The sequence below is a fragment of the Strix aluco genome, chromosome 1 (genome assembly GCF_031877795.1).
Source record: "Strix aluco isolate bStrAlu1 chromosome 1, bStrAlu1.hap1, whole genome shotgun sequence".
NCBI lineage: Eukaryota > Metazoa > Chordata > Aves > Strigiformes > Strigidae > Strix > Strix aluco.
The window spans coordinates 169,496,074-169,518,857 of NC_133931.1; the positions used below are offsets into that span (position 1 = coordinate 169,496,074).

Below are 22,784 nucleotides of genomic sequence, written 5' to 3' on the forward strand. Positions count from 1 at the left end.
TGGGAACAGCCCTTCTCCTCCTCTCGTCTCCGTGGTGATGGCGAGGAGGATGAGGGACGGTTCCCTGGCAACACGGACTGAGGGGTGGTGGTGGGGGTACCCCCCCCCTCTCTGGGGTTGGCAGTGGATGGACAGACAGACCCCGGGGTGTGTGTGTGTGGGGGGGTGGGGGTGCAGGGAAGGAGATGCCCAGGAGGGATCGGGTGTCCCCAGGACACCCCTGTGCCATGGGAAGAGGCAGCTCCCCACAAAGGCTGCTGGGGGAGGGGGGGGGGGGGAAACTGAGGCACGGGGTGCGGCTGGTGCCCGGCGGGGTGCTGGCTGCCACCCCGGGCACGGAGCGAGGCTGGTGCTGCCGGTGCCAGGAGCAGCCCTGGAGCCGTGACTCAGCATCTCCCGGCCACCTCAGCACCTCCCGGCACCGTGGTGTGGCAGAGCTCCGGGAAAAAAGGCTGTGACCCCCGCCCCCCCTCAAAGAGCACAGGGTGGCAGGGGACGGGACGTGCCCCCCCTCTGCCAGCTGGAGGGCTGGAAGGGCCGTGGCAAGGCCCCGCAGCACCCCCACGGCCAGATGGCCACTAATCCGTCCTCAAAGTCCTTCCCGCCAGCTGGCTGCGGCGCGTCACCGCACAGAGGGTTTTCCTCACGCACCTTGACCCCCCCCCCCCCTTCCCCAAAACCCCCAGCCTGGGTGCACGTGCCCTGGGGGACACTGTGTGAGCGTGTCGGGGTGCGCAGGGTAAGAGGGGGGAGCTGTGGGGGTGCCCAGGGCCGGCACGATGCGGGGCAGGATCTAAACCTTCCCGGTTAGAGCCCCCCCCCCCCCCCCCCAGCACCGGGGCTCCGCCGTGCCCACTGCGGGGGTCCCACTGCCTGGCCTCCCTCCCCTCTCCCACCACGCAGCCGCCCCAGGGATTTAAATGGGAATAAGAGAGGCTGGGATTGCTCTTAATCCTAATCCCTGGCTCAAACCAGCCTCCTCCAGCAGCTGAGCCCCGGTGAAAGTCGCGCTGAGGAAGAAGTCGACGGGCACCCCAAAGCACGGCCGCTGTACAGCGGCGGGTTTATTGGAACAGGTTTGTGAGGGAGCGGGCGGCGCCGGGCCGAGCGGCGCGGTTAGCTCGCCATCTCCTTGGCCCTGGCTTTGTTGAGCTTGTCCTTGAGGTAGGCCACGCGCTGCCGCTCCAGCTTCAGCTCCAGGAACTCGTAGTGGGGAACCTGCAGCGAGGGGTTGGGGTTGGTGGGGGGGAAGAGGAGACGCCCTCAGACACACGATGTGGGGAGGGTGAGGACACCCTTTGCTCCCGCCCGGCGGTGGCATCGGTGCCCAGGGGACCCCAACGCAGACAATGGAGGACTGTCCCCAAATCAGCCCGCGTCACCACCGCCGAACAACGAGCTTCTGTGAGCAGCAGGGACGGGCAGGGCTTCATGCTCCTGCCTCTGGCCCAGCCCCTTGTCCTCCCCGTGCCTCTCCCGGCAGCCCCAGCCTGGCAAACGGCAGCAAAATGTTTATTTGGGGGGAACTGGGGAAGGGGTTCGAGAGCCCGGCCGCTGCTTTCTGGCTGACGGCTCCAGCTGCGTTAAAAAAACGAAGCTGGGACGTGGCTCTGCCAGCCGGTACGAGGGAGCAGCCTCGTCTGGGGGGATCCCACCACCCACCCCGTCTCTATATTTAGGTGAAGCTGTGGAAAGCGGCACTTCCCTCCTCCTCCTCCTCCTCCTCCTCCCGTCTCCCCTCTGAGCCCCCCCAGCCAGCCAGTGAGGCGGAGGATTACGCAAGCGGCTGGGAAAAACAGCGCCGGTGAACCTCAAACCTCGCTTCGCATCAGCCTCAAAGCGAGGCAGCGGGTGCGGGGAGCTGGGGGGGACGCTGGGGACAGGCTGCAGTGACAGTGACGCTGCTCTGGGGTGACAGGGGACCCTCCAGGCCCCCCAAGGAGCCACGCTGCCGGTACGCCACCAGGGCAGAGGGACGGAACCACCGACCTTCCTCCCCTCCCTGAGCAGCCAGAGGTAGAATTACCTCAGGGAGCTAAATACTGTGTGACCCCGCCGGAGCGCAGGGGATCAGTGCCCTGAGACCTTGGCTACCTCGCCTAGCAGGTGGCCTGCAAGGGATCATGGTGGCTAATCCCGGCCCAGGCAGGCAAAGGGGTGAGCTGCCGAGCCACCCCGGGTAGGAAGGAGCACTCGGGGCTGAGCTGGGGCTGTGCAGGACCCAGAGCCGTCAGGAAGGTGAGGGGAGCGAGAAGGAAGCTGGTAACCCCCCCAGAAAGGTGCCTGCTCCTCCATCTTCACGGAGCAAGAGACCCTTCTCCTCCCCACGGCTACTCACGTCCACCACGAGGAAGCCGGCCGCCTGGATGTGACGCCGGGCCATGACGTAGCGGCCCAGCAGGTCCTTGCTCCTGTTGCTGAAGTTGGGGAATTCCCACCGGAGAAAAGCGACCCTGGGAGACACGCGAGGGAGGGGAGAGGCTCGTGGAGCTGGCAGCAGCGCCCGCATCGCGGAGGGAGCCGCGGCAGAAGGGTCTGCGCCAGCTCTGCCGATCGCCCCGTGCCAGCAGGATACGGATTTATCCCGCTGGAGCCGTTATCCTGCCTCCAAGCCATCAGAGAAGCAGCTCAAGCACAATTTCTCCCCAGCCCAGGCCTGGCAGTGAGCTGAGCGGTGCGGTGCTGCCTTTTGCAGGCAGGGAGGAGGCAGCTCAGTCCCCAGGGCCCTGCAGGCAGCCGAGCTCCGTGGCAGACCGAGCTGGCAGAGGCTCGGAGAGAAAACCACGGCCGTGACAAGCGTCTGGCCCCCTCCCCTGCTGCGCCTCCACCGGCCTGGCTGCGAAACGTTACCCCACGCGGGGCTGGCACAGCCCTAACCCCCATTTCTGCCCTGTGCCCGCCCCCCTCCTGCTCCCAAATGAGCTGGAACGCAGCCAGACACAGCGTCCTTGGCATGAGTTGCCGGCCGCGGCGACTGGGAGGTGTGGAGCCCACGAGAGCCTTCTTCCTCCTCCTCCTCCTCCTCCTCCTCTTCCTGCCTGCCTAGTGGGGCACAGCTGAGCCCAGACCCACCTCCTGGCACCCGGCGGCAGCGGCTTTGTCCCTTCTGAGTGGAGCAGATGGGGAGCAACGAAGTCCTTCAAGGGGAGAGGTTTATTTTCACTGTTCACCACCATTTCGGCATCTGCAGGGAGAGGAGGGAACACAAGGACTCCCGAGACCCACCTGGACGCTGCCCCCACCCTCTCCCCCGTGGATGCTGACACAGAACCCGCCGTTTCCTTCCCAAACCCCCCTCCTTGCTGAAGCCACGGAGCGGCTCCGCGCACACAGCCAGGGTACAGCACCCTCCTCGTGCAGGGTCTGCTTCCCAAGCATCTCCTCGGGCAGAAGATATGTCCATGGCGTGATTTTATCCCCCGGTGTCCCATGGGAAGGGGACGTGGGGCTCGTGGACCACAGAAGTTGCTGTGGCAGCCGGTTGGCCGGTCCCTGCCACGGAGCGGGCAGGAACCGAATTTGACGGGGCTGCAGGGAGCTGGGGGAGCCGGGGGCGTGGCAGGGCAAGGGAGAGCGGAGCTCAAAGCCTTTCACCGGCCTCAACACTGCTTGGCTGCAGGAGAAGGGCTTTCCTCCCGCATCTGCTGCCCACAGCCAAGCCCTGGGCTGCCCCTTCTGCTCTGCCTTGAGAAGCAAGGTGTGGGAGGAGATGGGAACAGGAGAGGGCGGCTGTGGTGAGGAGGCAGAGCGGCGCGAGGCTGAAGAACAAGGTGGGGATAAAGCCTGGTAGCTGTACCTGAGCCCTCAAGTTCAATTCCCTCCCCCTGGCAGAGCCCGGTGGGGTCCCGCTGGTGCCCACCGAGGCGGGGAGAGGAGGCACTCACCGATCTGCCAGCCGTAGAGGGTGCGCACGTCGAGGCGCCCGTTCTCGCGGCTCCCCAGCACCCCCGTCAATGCCTCCCGCAGGCTGCTCTGCAGCAGGGTCACCCTCTCCCCCGCCGGCTCCGCAGCGCTCAGCATCTCCGCCGGCAGGAACGGGCCCTGGTAATCGGGGCTTTCCAGCTTGGCAGCAGCATTGATGTGGATGAGCTTCAGCCGTAAGTTGTGGGCCTTGAGGGACTGATCGCCTGGTGGGAGGAGAGGAGCGCAGCTAGAGACGCAGCCCAAAGCCCCGGCCCACAGCGGGGGCTGGCTCTTCGTCCGGCGGCCTGCATCACCTGGCCAGTGGGGATTCCTCATTCCGAACCCCGTGATGGGTCCCTGCCTGCTGGCATCGAGACACAGACCACCAACGGCCCAACGCTGGTGGCCGGGCGCTCGCAGGAAGCCACCACGAACTGGCCGAGCCAAACAGGGCCCTTGTTTGGCGGGGACAGGCCCGTCATCAGAGCCCAGTGTCTGTGGTGTGATTTCCTCCCCGGGGTCCCACAGGAGGGGACGTGGGGCTCACACACCACAGAAGTTGCTGTGGCAGCCGGCTGGCCAGTCCCCACCACGGAGGAGGCAAGGACCGAATTTGACGGGGCTGCACCTCCCCAGCAGTCACCGTTTTGTCAGGAAACACCAAGCCCTCCCATCTCTTCACAGAATCATCCAGGTTGGAAAAGCCCTTGAAGCTCCTCCAGCCCAACCATGAACCTCACCCTGACCGTTCCCAACTCCACCAGATCCCTCAGCGCTGGCTCAACCCGACTCTTCAACCCCTCCAGGGATGGGGACTCCCCCCCTGCCCTGGGCAGCCCATTCCAACGCCCAACAACCCCTTCTGCAAAGAAATACTTCCTAAGAGCCAGTCTGACCCTGCCCTGGCGCAGCTTGAGGCCATTCCCTCTTGGCCTGGCGCTGGTTCCTTGGCTCAAGAGACTCCTCCCCCCTCTCTGCACCCTCCTTTCAGGGACTTGGAGAGGGCCATGAGGTCTCCCCTCAGCCTCCTCTTCTCCAGACTAAACCCCCCCAGTTCCCTCAGCCGCTCCCCATCAGACCTGTGCTCCAGACCCTGCACCAGCTCCATTGCCCTTCTCTGGACACGCTCGAGTCATTCAATGGCCTTTTTGGAGTGAGGGGCCCAAAACTGAACCCACTCATCGAGGGGCGGCCTCACCAGTGCCGAGTACAGGGGTGAGATCCCTTCCCTGTCCCTGCTGGCCACGCTAGTGCAGGTACAAGCCAGGATGCCATTGGCCTTCTCGGCCACCTGGGCACACTGCTGGCTCATGTGCTGGCTATCAACCAACCCCCCCCAGGTCCCTCTCTCTTCTCAAGGTCTTGGGGGAAGCACACAGGCAGTGCCGGAGCAGAGCTGTGTGAGCTGTGCTGTGGGGCACATGATTTCCACACCCAGGTTGAGGGGCAACATGCTGCCCTTCTGGGGTTCAACCCTGCAGGCACCGCTCCAGCCATATCGTGCTCAGCTTTGGGCTGGGCCGGCAGAAGGGCAGGCAGGACCCAGGGAGGAAGGCAGGAGTGGAGAGCATGGGGAACGAGCAGGGAAGGCAGGAGCAGGACGGTGTGGAGGAGGATGGCTTGAGCAGATCCCCTTTGCCATCGCTGTCTTGTTCTCCTTCTCCTCCATCACACGCAAGCACAAATCCACAGCCCGAGGGGGCTACTGGAGCTGGAGGCTGTGGCTCTCACTAGCCCAACTCTCCTGGTGCAGCTGCCAAGAAGCAGCCGGGAGGGGGGATCTGTTACAGCCACTCCCAGCGAGATCAATTCCCTCCTGATTAACCAGTTCAACTCCTATTTAGATGGACCAGGCTCAGTATCCCCACTCCCTGCCCCAGGTCTGAGGTTCTCATTCCCGTTCCAGCAGCAGAGGCACCCACCTCACCTTGGATCTGAGCGTGGAAGTCGGGCGCCAGCACACGGTGCAGGTAGGGAGCCTTGGCCTGCTGCAGCACGCAGAGCGACCACACCAGGTCGGTGAGCAGGTGAGGCTCCAGGCTGGCCAGCTGGCCCTGCAGCTCCTCGTGGACCTGCAGAGAGGAAAACCAAACAGCTCAGCTCGGGTCAGCGCTGCTGACGCCTCGATCCTGAGCTCAACACGCAGGTCTGGCAGCTGCAGAGCTCCCCGAGGCGTTACACCGCACCATCTCCGTGACAGCGGTGCCTCTCCCCTGGGTTATGTGCAGAGGGGAGGTTTTAAGATCACTCTTAACGTGACCCTGTGGCTTGTGAGTTCGCTGGCCCAGGATGCCGTGTCGCTGCAGGGGGTTGCTCAGCAGAAAGCCCAGCAGCAAAACGCAGCAGCCCCGGGGTAATGCACCGCTGCGGCCCACAAAGGCAGTGTTCAGAAAAGGTGGGGTTGGAGGCAATAACCCCTTCAGGATCTGCAACTTAAAAAAAAAACAGCCGCAAGCAGAGCTGGAGCGGGGCTGCGACTGTACGGGTGCTGTCAGGATGTCTGTTCAGGAATTGCAGCAAGAGCCTGGAGCTCCACACCCTGCAGGGCCTTCTCCTGTTAAATCTGGAGAACTTTTTAGCAACGCCTCAAAAATAAGTAGTTTTGTGCTTGCTACATCACGGTGACCACGATTAATGCTGGCAGGGGGAGCCCAGAGCTCTGAATGCTACTTCCACACCTTGCCATCCCGGGAAGCCCCCCCTGCTCCCCAGGAGGGCTTGGCCACGGGGGATAAGCTGCCCTGTGGTGGGGCGCGGGGTCCTGCTGATCAGAAACACCCGTAATCCGGGTGCTCTCCCTCCTCGGCTGCGCATGGCAGCTGGGGCTGGGCTGGCCACGCTCCCTCTGCCCGGCTCTCAGCCGGTGCCCGCTTGCTCAGCAACTCGATACCGTCAGCGTAAATCTGTCCCCAGGGAGCTCAAGGTGACCTCCTCCTCCTCCTCTGCTTCAGAGGCCAGCCCAGCCGCCTCCGTGAGCTGCAGAAAGCAGGAGGATGCTGAGGACAGCGCCTGCCCCACGCTCGCCTCCTCCCAGCCTCTCGCTAAACCACACAGGAGGCTCCCTCTCCGCTCGGCTGCTCTAGCTGGTCACATCTCCTTGCCCTGGGATGTGGCAACCTTCCTCCCCAGGCAGGTAGCCAAGCGAGCACGTCTGCCTGAGCCAGCCTCTACCCTTCCCAACAGCTCCCCAGAGCCGGGGGAGCAGCCTCAGCATTACCGGGCCGAGGGCTTGGCTGGGCTAGGAGAGCTCTGCCAGGACGGTCAACACCGCTGGCCTCGTTACAAAGAGTTAATTACAGCAATCGGGAGTTCAGGAGGGCAAGTGAACACCCACACGCTGCTTGTGTCTACTAGAAAAGCCAGCCTGCGGGGACTCGAGGCAGCCACGGACTAACTGGTTTGGCTCTTGCCCGGCACACAGCCAGGGGAGCACAGGGCGGGTTTTTAAGCCTGGCCTAAGCTCGGGGCTCCCCCTTCCCATTCCTCACACTGTTTAAAGCTGGCTCAAGCCATCCCACACGCACTCTCAGACAGGGATGTGCCAGAAGGAGATCGGCAGCCTTCCTGCTCACTAGGGAGGGAGGAAGGTTGATGAAGAGGGGGAAAGGAGGAAGGTTACCATGTTGAAGAAGTCCTCGCTGCCACTGGGCTGGAAGTTCAGGCGAGCAAAAGACAGGATGATGCTGCACAGATGGGTGACTGACAGCTGCTTGGCGTTGTCCAGGGCATACTGGAAGATACAGGGGACACAACCAGAGATTTAGGTCTGTCATACACGAGTACAGACCGGAAAAGATTGAAAGCGTCAGGCAAGGATGCGTCCAGCCCCACGGCAAGAGGGGAAAACGCGAGCAGAAGATCTTTTAGCGTTCCCCTGGGATTTTATCTCGGCATGATGGAAAGCTGGGAGGGGAAGCAGAGCTCTGTAATATTCTGGTACAGATGCAAGAGTGCGGGAGCATAAACTGGGGCAGAGCTGGGAAGGTGCCTGGGGAGAGGAGTGGTGCGGGCGCTCAGATGGAGCCGAGATCAGCCCCAGCTCAGCGCTGAGTTTAGCAGAGGATGAAGAGCGAGTCCTGTCAGACTCGATTACAGCCAAGTAGGAAAAACAGCAACGACATTCCAGAGAGCATCTCTGGAGAGGTGTCAGGGGGAAACTGCTCTCATCTCCTGGGAGCTGGGGTGGATTGCAGTCATACTGGTACCAGTGGGGGCTTCCCCTCGCCCCAAGCCTCCTCCTCCTCCTCACCTGTGCGATGGCCTCAAACAGCGGCAGGCTGAGCCACTTGAGGAGGGCGAAGGATCTGATGCAGCGCGTCACCTCGACGGGTGTCATGCCGGAAACGTGGGGGTGCAGGTCGGTGGCTATCTTCTGGAAGACCTGGGGCTGGTGGAAATTCAGTTTTCCTTAAAGGAGCAAAGAGAAAGCAGCAGCCACTTACAAGGAGCTGGTACGGGAGCCATGGCTGGGTGGTGGTGGCATGAGAGAAAGCACGAAGCCGTTCCTTAGGAGCAGAGGAGGCTTGGAGACCAGTATCGCCTCCCCCAGTTGCCCCAGCCCCATCCTTTGTGGTCAGCCCAAGTCTCTGCTCTCAACGCCAGGGCCAGCTCACGGCTCCAGCCTCCACCCAGTGCAGATTTTAGCCCTGCTTGTCTCCATCTACAGATCCTGGTCTGACCAGAAGAGCCCTGAACTCACTAAGGGAACCCCGCGTCAGCCAAGGAACAAGCGAGTAACGATCAGCAACCAGCAGCACCAAGCCCCAGAGGGACTGGGGTCAAGTGCAGACCAGCCAGGAGGGGACAGTCCCCAAGAAGGGACACAGGCAGGGTCCGAGACCGGCGGCAGCAGCAGCAACGACAGGTTCAAACCATCCCGATGCAACCACGTGGCAGCTACAAGCATCAAAGAGAAACAGCGCAGCGTGCCAGCATCCTGGCCAAGAGCATCCCCACTGCAGTGGCTACAGCACTGCCGGAGCCTGCGAGAGCCTGTCTTGCTCCCAAACCACATCCAGCCATTGTAGTTGCCCACTGTGTAGGTTTTAAGGCCAGCGGGCTGCTGGATTACCTAGTCTGACCTCTGCATACGACTCAGGCCCATATATACAGTCCAGCTGCCCTCCCTGAGCTGGAGCACCCCCAGCCCTGCCTCCAAGAAAGGTGCCCTGCACGGATTTGGATGCTGTGACACAGAGTGTCCACCACCCTCCTTAAAACTTGTTCCAGATTCATCAACTTCACAGCAAGTAAGCTGGGAACATCAACGAGAGGAGCACAAGCTCCCTCCGAGGCCAGGCCTGCTGGGGTTATTTCTTTATTTTGAGAGTGTAGCCACCCTACGAAGACTGTCCTGGCCCCAGCGGCTGTCAGAAGAGCTGTTCCCACCACCACAAGCTGGACAGTCAACTCAAGAAGAGCTCCTTGGTTCTCCTGGCTTCCTTTATCCCTGCTGGTCCAGGCTTTCCACTGGCTACCAACAGTAAGAGGAGAACAGGACCGTGCAACATTGCATGGAAAGAGGAGCCAGAGAACTAAGGATCATAAAACAAATTATCAGTTAGTGCGGCTCTGCTGTTAATGGAGCTGTTTTAGCACCAGATTCTGTCACCATCAAGTATCTGGTGGCTCTGGTCTACCCCGTGGCCAGGAACATCACCAAGGTGGCTGCCACTGCCCTGAGTATCTGCTAGCACTTGTACGTGTAGCACCTCACCCGCTGAAGAGTACGAATTCAGCACCAAGCGCTTCTCAAATCATCATTAATTTGTCACTAGGACACCCTGGGTGGAAAGAAATCAGATATTTTAGTGCCACTGCTTCCATGTAAAAAGTCCAGCTCTCCCCAGGGCTCCTGCTCAGCCCTCCTGTTACCCAGGGCTGCGTTTTCTAAGCGAGGAAACGGAGGCTGGGGCTCCCTGTGGCCACAGGAGGAAGCGAGAGAGGATTTTGGGGCCATTTGGGGGATGCTCGCTCACTAGCTGCTGACACTGCAGGGCAGAGGGGCTCTCTGGCACCCCAACCACCCTTCTGAAGCACTCTCTCATCACAAGTCCCCTCCTTTCCATGGATTGGAAGGAAAATGGCACATCTGGGCTCGCTCCGCTTGTGCTCAGAGCTGGAAACTACCTGGCTGCCATGCTAGGTCCGGCCTAACGTACCCTGCCAGCCTTTCTCCTTCATCCGGCCATGGTAGCAACACGATCAAATCCCTGCTCAAATGCCCAAAATGAGCTGTTACCACACGTAACGCCCAGCAGGTCCCAACACAACCAAGCCACTTACCATAGGCAAAGATCAGGTCCATCAGGGTGCTGAGGCTGAGCTCAGGGTGCTTCTGGATCAGGTGGTACGACAAGGCTCGGAGCAGAGGCACGCAGCGCCGGTTCTGGTAGGCTAGAGTCAGCGTTACTTTCCGGATGTCGTCGGGGCTGAACTGCTCAGCAAGCTCCAGAGCCTGCCAAGAAATGTTTTGAGCAGGGCCATAAAGGGAAAGTACAAAGCGAGGGGCAGATACAGCCTTTTTCCAGAACGGGGCACGCCATCGCGTTCGTAGGAGCTACCCATCGTTAGTTCAGGCTCTGCTTCAGCTGACAACCCCGCCCGACACAGCTACAGCGTTCTGCCTCATCACACGCTGCTGTCTGGAGCGTTTATTTATCCCCAGGGTGGAGGGAGAGGGGCGGTGGGGCTCACAAGCTGCGCTGTGGCAGCCGTTTGGCTGGACGAGGACTGAATTTGACACAGCTGCAGTCGGGGCTCTGACCTGAGGGACATTTCCCTACTCCAGTGAGAGACAGAAATAGGGACACACTGAGCACCGGAGGGGACAGACCTATCCCCTTTGAAGATGACAGATGCCCAGAGGCAGCCAGAAGGCGAGGACAGCACGGACACAGCTCCTCTCACAGCCTGGCTCGTACAGAGAAGCAAAGGACGACGGTTTTGGCAGCTCTAAGTTACCGCTTGCCAGCTGAGCTAAGGAAATTTGAGCCGGTTCTCTGCTAACCTGCCGCAGCTGCGAAGGACAATGCACCAGCTCAGCCCACCTTCCAGCAGCACAGAGCAGGGCGAGGCACCCACTCACACCAGCATGGACTGGGAAGGGGCTGGTGAGCGCAAGCAAGACAGAAACCCCTCTTAGAAGCACTTGTGCAGGGGAAGCTGCTTAAACAACAACCCGTAAGCACACGTGAAGGTACTCTGGAGCGGCAACGAGCGCAGAGTAAGTGTTCCCATATAGGGTTGAGGGGGACAGGGCTCTCCTGCTGTTGTCACCTGCAGGAGGTGGCCTGTCTGAAGGGGACGGGGGCGGGAGGGAGAGCCCAAGCCCCTACCTTGTCCTCCAGCCGGTCCATCAGAGCTGGGGAGATGTGCCCAACCTTGCCCATCAGCATCACCACGGTGCGGGTGCCCTCGAGCTCCGTCCAACGCAGCTCCAGCTTCCTGATGACTTCGTTCAGCAGCTTGCTCTCCTTCCCCTGCTTGATTGCCAAGACCTCTGCCAGGGAGGCGAGCTGCCTGAAGGTGAGGCGCCGCAGCCGCCACAGCACCTCCTGCTCCACCGACTGCATCTCCCTCCTGTTGCGGTCCATGCCCAGGGAGTAGAGGCTCTTCAGGAGGTTCACCAAGGTGTTATTCCACACGTGAGAAATCTGAGCAGCACAGAGAAATAAGGGAAAGGTGGTGAGGGGAGACAGCACAAGAGTATTCAGTCGCCGGTCACACCGAACACCAGCTCTGTCTCTACAGAAAGACCTGCACAGCCTTGAGGTGGAGGCAAGAGAGTCCTCCTCAGTCCAAGGACACCCAGCTGTTCCCCACCACAACACGAGGCCTCTGCTCCTCCTTACAGGTAGCCTGTACAGTCGGATACAAGCTAGAGCAACCCCAGTGAGGAAGAGAAACCTCAACTCCTTTACAAGCCGAAGCCACGCACTGATCTCGAGGCATGAATGAGCCTCACGAGGTAACCGCACGTCGCTTATAGAGCAGCCATACAGGCAGTGAACTCTCCCTGCCTCAGATAAGGAAGTTACACAGATTTGCTACCAGCTGGGTGGAATATTTAACTAGACTTTACCCTCCTTTGGAAGCACTTAAGCTTCCTTGTGGTGTGTCTGGTAAAACAAAGAGCAGTGGGAAAGATTGATAATTCAGGGGTAGCAAGTTGAGGGTCCTGCGGGTAACGCCACAGGGCTCCAGCTTGCCTCAGGTCAGATGAAACATCCTAAAAGCTCCAATTTCTCTCCAATGTCTCTGAAAGGAGGCTGGGCATGAGTCCCACCGGCTGTTGGGAGCACCGGGACTTGCCCAGTCCCCAACTCTGCCTGGCCACCGCTGGCTGCACTCCCACCGGCAGCCCCACAGAATCATCTGGGTTGGAAAAGCCCTTGAAGATCATCTAGTCCAACCATGAACCTCACCCTGACCGTCCTCAAATGCCCGATACAAAGCGGAGCTCATGATTTTCCACCAGCAATCGGTCTTCCTGCTTTCACCTCCTTCACTCCCAGCCCAAGCTCCCCCAGCTGTGCCCTGCTGCTGCCAGGCAGCACTGAAAGGCAATTCCAGTCTGAAAGCTCTCCCGATTTCCATGAAAAACCCGATCCTTAGCACGACGTCGGTTCTGACGGGCCCTTCAGAGAGCATCATCGCTGCGCTGCTGTCCCGGAACAGAGCACAGGGTCTCAACATTACTGCAGAAAGAAGGAGTTGCTTCTCGAAGCGACCGTGTGGGAGGCAAGCAAGGCAATGCTGCGAGATGCTGAATTTCAGGTGGAGGGGACCACATGGGTTTTGGCAAACAAAGGCCTTAACTCTCTGGCCTGTCCAAACTCCAGCACTTCCACCGGCACGACAAATTCCTAAAGTGCTGCTCAGAAACGGCTCAGCACCTCAAGCACAAGAACAACCCGAGCGCTGCCAGGGTGCTCTGCTAAAATCTGAAAAAAAAAAAAAAAAATCACAGGCCAGGATGTAGCTGAGAAAGCAAGCAGAGCTTGCAATTTGCCTTGGCTTATTCGGAAAGTCACTCTGAGAACCAGACAGCTCCCCTGGCTGCTCCCTCGCCTTTGTCACTCATTCACACGTACAAAACTCACCCACAGTCTGTTAACAGCCCTTTCCCTCAAAGCTGTCCTGGCCCACACCTCATCAACTGTTCAAAATCTCTGGCTCGTCGACACAAGGCCGCTACAGGCCGATTAATTGTAGTTTCTTTGCACCAAAGCATCTTTGCATCTACACAATGACCACTTACATCCAGTTACCTGCAACTGCAATGACAGCTCATCGGGGGATAATCGTGTTTGCAGTGAGTTTGCTTGCTTTACATCTCAAAATCCCATGCCACGTCCCTCTTGGCAGTTTCCTACACTTCAGTCACACTGCCTTGCATGTCGTATCACTCCTGCAGTGTTACAGCTTGGCTCTGCCAGCTCTGGGGCATCCCTTCCCCACTGAGGGGTCCCCAGGGTCACCCCTCCGATCCACGGTGACAGCGACGCAGGAGCGGTACTTTCACTCCAAATACAGCAGCACAGAGGCGTTTCAGCTCTACGGAGCTATTTGGGCAACATCAGGACAAATCCCAACTCTCTGCTATCCTTAGACGGGTTTTAGGGAGCAGAGGTTATGGATCAGGAGAAATACGAAGCGTCTGCTGAACACTTGTATCCCCAGAACTCTGCCAGGAACCGCAAGTTCACCAAGGCAAGTCCACCGGTCAGGGCAACCCCCAGTGCCAGCAGAGACTGCAGGATGAGAACAGCCTGGGGGAGAAGGACCTGGGGGTACTGGTGGGTGAAAAATGGGACACAAGCCAGCACTCACAGCCCAGAGAGCCAATCATACTCTGGGCTGCATCAAGAGCAGTGTGGCCAGCAAGTCGAGGGAGGGGATTCTACCCCTCTACTCTGCACTCTGGAGAAGAGAAGGCTCCAGGGAGACCATCCTGTGGCCTTTCAATATATAAAGGGGCTTATAAGAAAGACAGAGGAAGACTTTTTACAAGGGCATGTAGTGACAGGACAGGGGCAACATTTTTAAACCAAATAGGGTAGGTTTAGATTGGACATAAGAAGAAATTCTTCCCTGTGAGGGTGGTGAGGCCCTGGCACAGGTTGCCCAGAGCAGCTGTGGCTGCCCCCTCCCTGGAAGGGTTCAAGGCCAGGTTGGACGGGACTTTGGGCAACCTGGGCTAGTGGAAGGTGTCCCTGCCCATGGCAGGGGGGTTGGAACTGGATGATCTTTAAGGTCTCTTCCAACCCAAACAATCCTGTGATCCCATGACATGGGGCCCACGAGCTGCAGGTATTTCCATAGCAGCCAGCTGGGCCAGCACCAGCTGCAGCGGACGCTGCCGAATTTGATGGGTCTCCCAAGGTTTGGCTGTACGACACGCTGGGCATGGTGCACTGGCTCCCCTCAAATGCCCCATCATACCCAGTGGCTCCTCCCGGGGCTGAGAACCGGTGGGAAGAATCACAGCTGGATTCACCAGGATGCCTGGGTGAGACATCGCAGGCACCGGCAAGTTCTCAGCAGGACTCATGGGCTGCCTGGCTCTGACGTGTCTTTGCCACTAACTGGCAAAGCTGCAGCTTTATCTGGCTGAGAAAGCTAAAAATGCACAGGGACAGGAGCAAGGCAGCACTTAACGAGGATGATGTCTCTGCTACATTTTGTCTCTGGTCCGAAAAGCAATGCTTTTAGATAGAAATAATCAGGCACCCTGTCTAGAGCTGATAATTTCACCTCCTGATCCCCTTATTTTTTACTTGGAAAGCCAGAGTAAAATCCTGAACACACAGGCGGTTCCAGCCGGCTACGCCGGCTCAATCCCCGGAGCACCAGCTGCTATCCACCTTGTATTCTTTCCCCCAAAACTCTTCTGAGGGAAGGAGGGAACTTACCTGGGAATCCATGATGCTGATGAGCTGTTGGAAACGCTGATCTTGCAGAATGCTCTGTGTTTCCAGTTTTTTTTCCGCTGTGAGCCGGGAAAGTTGATTAATTATTAGTGAGGCTTCGTTGCTATTAAGAGTATGGAGGACACTCAACTGGAAGAGTTCTTGAGGACTCGTGGCTGTTTCGATCAGTTCCCCAATCACTTTGTGCTCTGGATTCCTGCTGTCCTCCACCTGCTCTTTGACTGAGAATCCATCGGCCCAGCTGGAAGGGCTCGAAATATGAAATGAAGCAAAAGGTGCTTGAGGCAGAGCTCTCGCCATCGCCACCTTCCCAGCTGGCGTCAGCAGAGAAGCCGGGACTGCTGAGGGAGCAGAGACCAAGGCACCAAAGTGCCGCCAGCAGCAGTGTCGCACCAAGCGGACTGCCATGGTGGAAGGCGTGGGGGGGAAGGAAGGCCGGTGGCAGTAACTAGCAGGAGGTCAGCGCCACATTTCAGGACGGCTACAAAAGGAAAAGAAATCCTTTAGGAGCAGAATTTTGGATATAAAACGGAGGAGGCAGCTGACTTCGGGTAATGATTGTGAGAAGTGTTTTCACCAGCAATATCGGATGTGAAGAGGCAATAAAAGCTTTCTGATGATCAACCGACCAAACACCACTCTGGAAGAGGTTATGCTCTTCCCCGCTGAGGCTAACCTGTCACCGGACCCCCCGAGGGGCTGCCAAACCCCAGCGCGGCTCTCCAGGGCAGCACCCAACCACCCCAGAGTGGCTGCCGTCGGGTCTGGAGCACACCCAGCTCCTCCCCAGCCTCCAGGGACACAGCCCCATTTCCCCAGCTGCTCCCGGTTTCCCCACACCATCCTCTCGGGGCTCCCTCCTTCCCTGCCCAGCCCCGCTCCTCAGAGCCCCGGGCCCGGCCCTCTGCCCTCAGGCTCTTCTCCTCAGACCCCCCGGGCCCAGCCCATCCCCCAACCCGGGCTCTTCTCCTCAGACCCCCCGGGCCCAGACCATCCCCCAACCCGGGCTCTTCTCCTCAGACCCCCCGGGCCCAGACCATCCCCCAACCAGGGCTCTTCTCCTCAGACCCCCCGGGCCCAGACCATCCCCCAACCCGGGCTCTTCTCCTCAGACCCGGGCCCTGCCCTGCCCTGCCTTGCCCTCCCCTCCCGCCGCCACCGAGCGTGACCTCGCCCGCCGCAGCCACACCGCCGGGGCCGGCCGAGAGGCACAGCACGCATGCGCGCCGGCGCAACCCGATGGCGTCATCACGCCGCAGCGGTTATCTATTGGCAGCGCGCCTGCGTTACGTCATCACGCTGCGGCCAGCGGCTACCGGATGAGGCGCCGGCGCGAAAGACGCGGTACTTCCGGTTGCGCCGCCGCCATCGGCCGCCATTAGCGGCCTGGCCGGGTGGGAATGTGGCTGTACTTGAGGCCGCGGATGCGGCTGGGCCCGGCCTCGCCCCTCAGGCCGCCATTTTGTGGGGCAGCGGGACCGACCCCTCTGTGGGAACATGGGGGGGTGGATGAGGCCAGGCCGCTGTGGGGCTGAGCCCGCGTCCTGCCCCGCTGCTGTTCTTCCCTGGCCTTCCTCCTTCCACAGCTCCCCCCCAGCCCCATTAAAGCCTCCTCCTCCTTCAGCTGCCTGTTTTTTTGGGGGGGTTTCCCCCCTGCCCCTCTCTGGGGCTGCTGCTCCAGGGCTGATGGACCAGCCGTGCCCACGCTTTACCTGCTGAGGTGTCATCGGTAAGGTTAGCTTCGTTCTGCCTCACCTGACCCTTGTGTTTTCTTTCCTGCGGTATTGGAGTGTCCAAACAGATCAGGGCTGGGCCGTGGGAATGAATAAAAGACAAATATATAAACAGGTGGGTTGCCAGGAATGAGGAGGGGCAGCTCAATCTTTTGGTGGTCAAATAAAGCAAGAGACTGATTTATGAGTGGGGTATTTCTCACGGCTCAGGGCCTTTGTGTTTGTTTTTGGGGGTGTTGTTTACCCCTCCTCCCTGTCAGGGGTGGGGAGTTGGCCTGAGAAGCGCAGCTGTGGCTGCATGAGAGTGGGATTACCCCAACTAAAACTTACCGTATTTCACCTTGTTTGCTCCCAAAATGGCCTTGCAGGATTTCACGTCTTATTTTGAAAGGGCTGAGTCTGCTCGGGGTTGACACAGGATGTTTAAAAATATTTAGATGTATTGATGCTGGTTTTGGTTGCTGTTAAATCCTGAGTATGAGCTGCAGGAAAAATGGAGCAAAAAATTTCCTCTGGAGGCCTGGTACAGCCTGGCTCGTTATGGGACGTGAGTGCTGCTCGGCCACACGTTCCCCTTCCGATATCCGTGAGGATTTTGGGCCTGACAAAAGCCTCACCTTGGTGTTGTGCCACAGAGAGGCAGGAGTCCCAGCAAGGACCCCCGGCGCTGGGTGTGTGTCCCCCCCACCCCTGATCCAGTTTTCTGCATAACTGGAGGATTTGGAAGGAGTTTAGAAGAATTTGGAGGGAGTTTGGAAGAATGGAAGTGTTTGGAAGGAATTTGCCTTCCCCAAAAGCTTGTCTCAGGTTGAAGGAGCGCGGAAGGGCGGGCAGGAACCCTGCTGAGAGCCGGCTCAGCCGCAGCAGGTTGCCCAGGGCCACCTCCTGAGCTTTGGGTAGATCAGATACTGGAGACTCCACAACCCCTCTGAACAACCAGTTCAGGTGTTGGCCTACGGTCACTCTGGTGTCCTCCAAGACGCCCAGGGCTTTCTCTGACAGGCTGCTGGGTGGCCCCTAGCACGTCCTGGTGCCTGGGGTTGTTCCTCCCCGGTGCAGGACGTGGCATTTCTCCTTGTTGGACCCCGTGAGGTTCCTCCAGCCTGTTGAGGTCCCTCTGGATGATGGTATGACCCTCTGGTACATCAACCACTCCTCCCAGTTTGGTGTCATCTACCAACCTGCTGTGGGTGCGCTCTTGCCCCATCGTCCTGATTGTTAGTGAAGGTGTGAAACAGTTCTCGTCCCAGTGTGGACCTCTGGGGAACAGCACCAGTGACCACCTGGACCTTGTGCTGCTGATCACCACCCTCTGGGCCTGGCTGTCGAGCCCGTTTTCAGGCCATGCTGATGGCTCCTAACCGTTGTCTCATTGAGCACAAGCCCTGGGGGACTTTGGCTTGCTTAAACCCAACCCTGCACCTTGGGCAGAGCCTGCATCTTCCTCCTGTGTCACCTGTCCCAGCTTCCATCTCTTGTACGTGTCCCTCTTGTTCTTGAGCTCAGTCAGGAGCTCCTTGCAGACCTTCTACCGCCTCGCTTCATCTCCTGCCTGTCAGGATGGCCTGTTTGGCTTGGAGGAGATGATCATTGGAAATCAACCAGCTCTCCTGGGCCCTGCTTCTTTCCAGGGCTGTATCCCATGGGATTCTTCCAGGCAAGTTCCTGAAGAGGCCTCAAGTTGCTCCAGGGCAGGGTCAGACTGGCTCTTAGGAAGGATTTCTTTGCAGAAGGGGTTGTTGGGCGTTGGAATGGGCTGCCCAGGGCAGGGGGGGAGTCCCCATCCCTGGAGGGGTTGAAGAGTCGGGTTGACCCAGCGCTGAGGGATCTGGTGGAGTTGGGAACGGTCAGGGTGAGGTTCATGGTTGGGCTGGAGGAGCTTCAAGGGCTTCTCCAACTGAGATGATTCTGTGAGGCCACCTTCTCTCTTGAAGTGTCCGAGTGGTGATCCAGCTTTCTGCCCAGCCCCCTCCTCTCAGGATCTTGAGCTCCACCATCTCGTGATCACCACAGCTGAGGCTGCCCCCTCCAACCAGCTCGTCCTTGTTCGGAAGCGGGAGGTCTGGTGGAGCACCTCTCCTCCAGGCCACCCCTGGAGCGGTGGGTCCGGTTCTGGTCCCCACAAATCAAGAAGGACATGGGCAGACTGGAGAGCATCCCAAGGAGAGCCAGGATGATGGTCAAAGGGCTCGAGAACCTGCTCTAGGAGGAAAGACTGAAGGATTTGGGTCTCTTCTCCCTGGAGAGGAGAAGGTTTTGGGTGGACCTCATTGTGGCAGTCCAGTACTTCAAGGGTGGAGGCTTTCAAGGAGCCACGTGGAGAAGGCAAGGGGCAATGGCTACTGGGAGAGGTTTCACCTCAACTTAGGCTGTGCAGTGAGACCAGTTGTTCACTGGAAGAACCTCCTCGGGGAGGAGGAGTCCCCGTCGCTGGAGGTTCTCAAGATGAACCTGGACGAGGAGTGAGGGTCCCTTCTCGATGGAAGGTTGGACCTGGTTGCACTTGGATCTTTCCAGGGCCAACCTACGGCTCTGTGATGGCCAACATCCATTCCCGGGGACTTCCCAGATGCCACCCACCAGCTCTGACCCGGGCACGCTTGTCCCTGCTTGATTTACAAGCCGCTGGGAGAACGTACTCCACGACCTCCCGCTGGCTGGGAGCTCCGAACCTGTTGGGTGGCTTCAGGCTTCCCCTCGCTGTGCGGGGGGGTCGTCTTCTGGGCAGGGTCCCTTGACGTCCTCCTGGAGGTTCCTGCTTGGCCGAGGAGAGGGTGACTGCTCCCAAGGCTGGTGTTTGGTCAAACCCACCTTGTTTGCCGTGAGGGACAGATGTCTTCGCTGCCCCCGCCCAGCCATAAAACACCCCTGGGGGGCTGGAAAGCCCCGGTTGGGGGGGGCAGGGTGGCTTCTTCATCCAGCCCCGTGGGAGAACAGGGGCCAGAAACCCGACGTGGTGTCACCCCACGTTCCCATCAAACCCGGGTCAGCTCTTCGGTTGTCACCTTGCGGGGCGCCTTGCCCCAGCGTGGTGGCTGGTGGTGCCCGTGGTCTGTGGCCATGTTGTCACTCGGTATCAGCCCTGTCCTTGCCCCCATGGGGACCCCTGTGGCAGGGGGACCCCGAATCCTGTGGCCTCTCTTCTGCTGAGCCCCGGAGGTGGCTCCAGGGCTGGGACAACTGCTCTGGGGGCCAAAGGGGGACGGACTCAGCTCCTGGTTGGATTTGACCCGCTGGGAATTTCCCGGCTGCGCAGGGGGAAGCGCCAGCCCGTGGGAACGCCCGTGGCGGCGGTGCCGGCGCATCCGGGGCAGCTCCTATAAAAGGGCTCCGGGCACGGCGGGTGCCAGGAGGCAGGATGAGGCTGTGCCCAGCGATGCCGGTGCTGCTTCTGCTGCTGCTGGCCTTGGCCAGAGCCACCACGCCGGGGCCGGATGGGTCCACGCCAGGAGGCCCGGCTGGCTCCGTCCCACCGTCCTCGCCGGGGGTCTGGGCCGTGGGCTACGGCGACGTCGTCTCGGCGGCCGTGGAGCTGCTCAACGCCAGGGCTGTCAGTCCCTACATCCTCCGGCTCCGCGAGGCCCCGTCCCCGCCCAGCTGGGTGAGTGCTGAGCTCCTCCAGGAGCAGGATCTGGCCCCTTTTGAGGCTGAATCTGGCCTGTTTTGGGGCTGGGTCCAACCCCCTGTGGGGATGGAGCCCAGTCAAGTTGGGGCTCATCTCCAGGCTGGATGTGGCCCCTCTCGGGGTGGATCCGGCCTGTTTGGGGGCTGGGCATTGGGGACAGCGGTGCTGTGGGTCCCTGATGGGTCCTGTCCCCTCTCCCAGCTCGCGGACCTGCAGGACCGGCAAGAGCTGAGCTTCGCCGTCGAGGAGACCTCGTGCCGGGCCCCGGGGACGGCCACCGGCGCCTGCAAGAGCCGCTGGCTCGGGGTGAGGCTTCATCCCGCGGGGCCGCCCCGCTGTCATCCTCAGTGGGGAGCAGCTGGCGGGGAAACTGAGGCCCGGGGAGGGCTTTGGGCTCCTCTCAGCCACCTCCTGTCCCCCCTCTGCTTCCCCACAGGCGGTGAGTTGGTGCCGGGGCTTCGTCTTCCTCGAGCAGCAGCAGCCCACGGTCGAGCTCTCCTGCGAGAAGGTGCCCACCACGGTAAGAAAGTGCCCAAAACAGCATGGTCCCCGCCGGGTCCTCTCCCTTTGCCACCTGCTCCCACCCCTGGCTGCTGTGGGACACGTCCCCTGGGACGCCCCCCATCTCCCCGAGGTTTGACTCTGCCACGTCTCCTCCCAGCTCGGCCGTTTCCGCACATCCAGATCCAGGCTCACGGACTTTTTTACCAGGATCAAGGAGCGTTTCAGGGGTTTCTTCCAGTGTGGCAAGATCTGGATCCGTGACAAGCTCAACCTCAAAAACCCCAAACCCTGAGCGGTTGATGCCATGTCCCCCCCCACCCTGTGCCCCCCGCCCGGGCGCTCTGCTTGCAATAAACGTCCCTGCAACGCTCCCGGTGTCACCCCCGTCCCTGCGGGTCCCTGCGCCGCCCCGGCCCCCCTGCGCCCCGCGGGGAAGTGGGGACGGTCCCCGAGGGCTCCCAGTCCCAAAACCACCCCCCACGCCCAGCTGGGGACACCCTGGGGAGCGGGGTCGTGTCCCCAAGGGGGACCAGACGTGGGACACGCTCAGGACCCCCCCGCCCTGTGTGTGTTTCCCCCCCCCAAAAAAAACTGCCACTCTGTGGGCTGGGGCCAGGCGTTTCCGGAGGGGGGGGAGCCGAGCCCTGGGGTGGGTTTCCCAATGTCCCGGGAGGGGATAAAAGGGGACACGGGGGGGGGGTTGGTGACCGTAGGGACACGATGCTGAACTCCTGGGTGCTGGTGCTGGCGGTGCTGGGGGGGGCCTGCGCCCTCCCCGCCCCGGCCCCGCTCGCCTACACCCAGGCGCTGGCTCAGGCCATCGATTCCTACAACCAGCACCCCGAGGTGCAGAACGCCTTCAGGCTGCTCAGCGCTGACCCCGAGCCTGTCCCGGTGAGTGCCACTGCTCGGGGACACCGCCGGGCCCCCCACTGTCCCCGTGGGGACATCAGGGAGACACCAGAACCTGTGCACGGGGTCGGGGGGGGTGGGTTAGGGGGGTGGGATGGGATGCAGGGGGATGCTCTGCCCTGAGCTGGCTCTGGGCACGGGGTGGTGGGTGCCATCTGTCCCTTGTGCGTGCCACCACCCTGTCCCTGTCCCCATCCCTGTCCCCGCAGGACATCCAGCTCAGCTCCCTGCAGCGCCTCAACTTCACCATCATGGAGACGCGGTGCCCCGCGCGCTCAGGTGCCCGCCTCGACACCTGCGAGTTCAAGGAGGATGGGGTGAGAGCCTTTGGGGGGGCTCGTGGAGGGGGGAGTCACCCATTTCCCCAGCCTGGGGACAGTCCCCCGCACCGTGTGTCCGCACGCTCAGCCCCCCCGCTCTCCACAGCTCCTCAAGGACTGCTCCGCGCCCGTGCCCCAGCTTGGCAGCCGCCCCGTGCTCGACGTCACCTGTGTGGACTCCACCGTGGATGTAAGTTGGGGGGGTCCCGGCGTGGGGGGGGGACAGCACACAGCTCCTGAGGGAGGAGTTTTGGGGGCCCCCATGGTCCCCCCCCCACCCCGTGACATCTCCTCTCCCCACAGCCCGTCCGGGTGAAGCGCTTCTGGCCGCTGGTGCCGGTGGCCATCAGGACGGTGGCCGCCGGCATCGAGCTCTACAAGGCCATCAAGAGGAAATGAGACCCCCCGCCTCGAGGGGCTGCCATCTTGGGGACCCCTCCCTTGATCCCCCCTTCCCCAAATAAAGCTGCTTCCAGGCCCTGCTGTGCCTTTTCCTACTGCTGTCCCCTGTTGGGGACTGAGGACAGGATGGGGGAGATCCTGATCAGGAGGGTCCTGGGGTGGAGGGAGTGGGGTCAGCCCCCCGGGTTGGGCACCACCAGCTCCCCCGGGGCCTCATCCTGGCACCGGCCTCGTGCAGGGACTCGTGTCCCCAGGACTGGGTCCCCTGCTGCGCCCCCCGCTGCGCCCCGAGACACCTTGGGGACCACAGGGTCTGCCAGGAGCCTCTGCCAGCCGTGGGGTGCGTGTGGGGCGCAAGCCCCAAGGGACCATTGGCCCATTGCGGCGTGGAGGGGACAGGAGGGGACATCCCCGGGGTCCCATGGGGCCACCAGAGCTGGAGCTGCAGCCA

The 22,784-nt window shown here is 60.8% G+C and overlaps 2 protein-coding genes and 4 non-coding genes across 9 annotated transcripts; 1 reads left to right on the plus strand and 5 right to left on the minus strand.

The window, feature by feature from the left end:
- Positions 1–1,030: 1,030 nt before the first annotated feature.
- On the minus strand, positions 1,031–16,106 carry TBRG4 (transforming growth factor beta regulator 4). The gene is made up of 11 exons (XM_074844886.1): positions 16,007–16,106; positions 14,820–15,318; positions 11,241–11,558; positions 10,189–10,360; positions 8,153–8,310; positions 7,523–7,633; positions 5,831–5,975; positions 3,885–4,127; positions 3,073–3,184; positions 2,339–2,453; positions 1,031–1,218 (listed from the first exon to the last, which is right to left on the minus strand). Exons 2-11 carry the CDS (start codon positions 15,243–15,245, stop codon positions 1,117–1,119), a joined length of 1,902 nt encoding a protein of 633 aa, XP_074700987.1. The 5' UTR covers positions 15,246–15,318; positions 16,007–16,106; the 3' UTR covers positions 1,031–1,116.
- Positions 3,394–3,533, minus strand: LOC141934649 (small nucleolar RNA SNORA5). The gene has a single exon (XR_012626391.1). It is a non-coding gene; the product is annotated as a small nucleolar RNA SNORA5 (small nucleolar RNA).
- Positions 4,393–4,530, minus strand: LOC141934655 (small nucleolar RNA SNORA5). The gene has a single exon (XR_012626393.1). It is a non-coding gene; the product is annotated as a small nucleolar RNA SNORA5 (small nucleolar RNA).
- On the minus strand, positions 10,542–10,655 carry LOC141934659 (small nucleolar RNA SNORA5). The gene has a single exon (XR_012626394.1). It is a non-coding gene; the product is annotated as a small nucleolar RNA SNORA5 (small nucleolar RNA).
- Positions 14,159–14,286, minus strand: LOC141934664 (small nucleolar RNA SNORA5). The gene has a single exon (XR_012626395.1). It is a non-coding gene; the product is annotated as a small nucleolar RNA SNORA5 (small nucleolar RNA).
- Positions 16,107–16,190: 84 nt separating the features above from the next.
- Positions 16,191–22,412, plus strand: LOC141931997 (cathelicidin-3-like). 4 transcript variants are annotated; one of them, XM_074844910.1, is made up of 7 exons: positions 16,191–16,566; positions 18,505–20,171; positions 20,397–20,501; positions 20,632–20,715; positions 21,821–21,928; positions 22,038–22,121; positions 22,235–22,412. In XM_074844910.1, exons 2-7 carry the CDS (start codon positions 19,929–19,931, stop codon positions 22,328–22,330), a joined length of 720 nt encoding a protein of 239 aa, XP_074701011.1. In that variant the 5' UTR covers positions 16,191–16,566; positions 18,505–19,928; the 3' UTR covers positions 22,331–22,412. The 4 variants fall into 4 exon arrangements, with proteins under 4 accessions (XP_074701011.1, XP_074701019.1, XP_074701001.1 ...); XM_074844918.1 differs by having other exon boundaries at positions 19,827–20,171; XM_074844900.1 differs by having other exon boundaries at positions 16,191–20,171.
- The last annotated feature ends 372 nt before the right edge of the window (positions 22,413–22,784 follow it).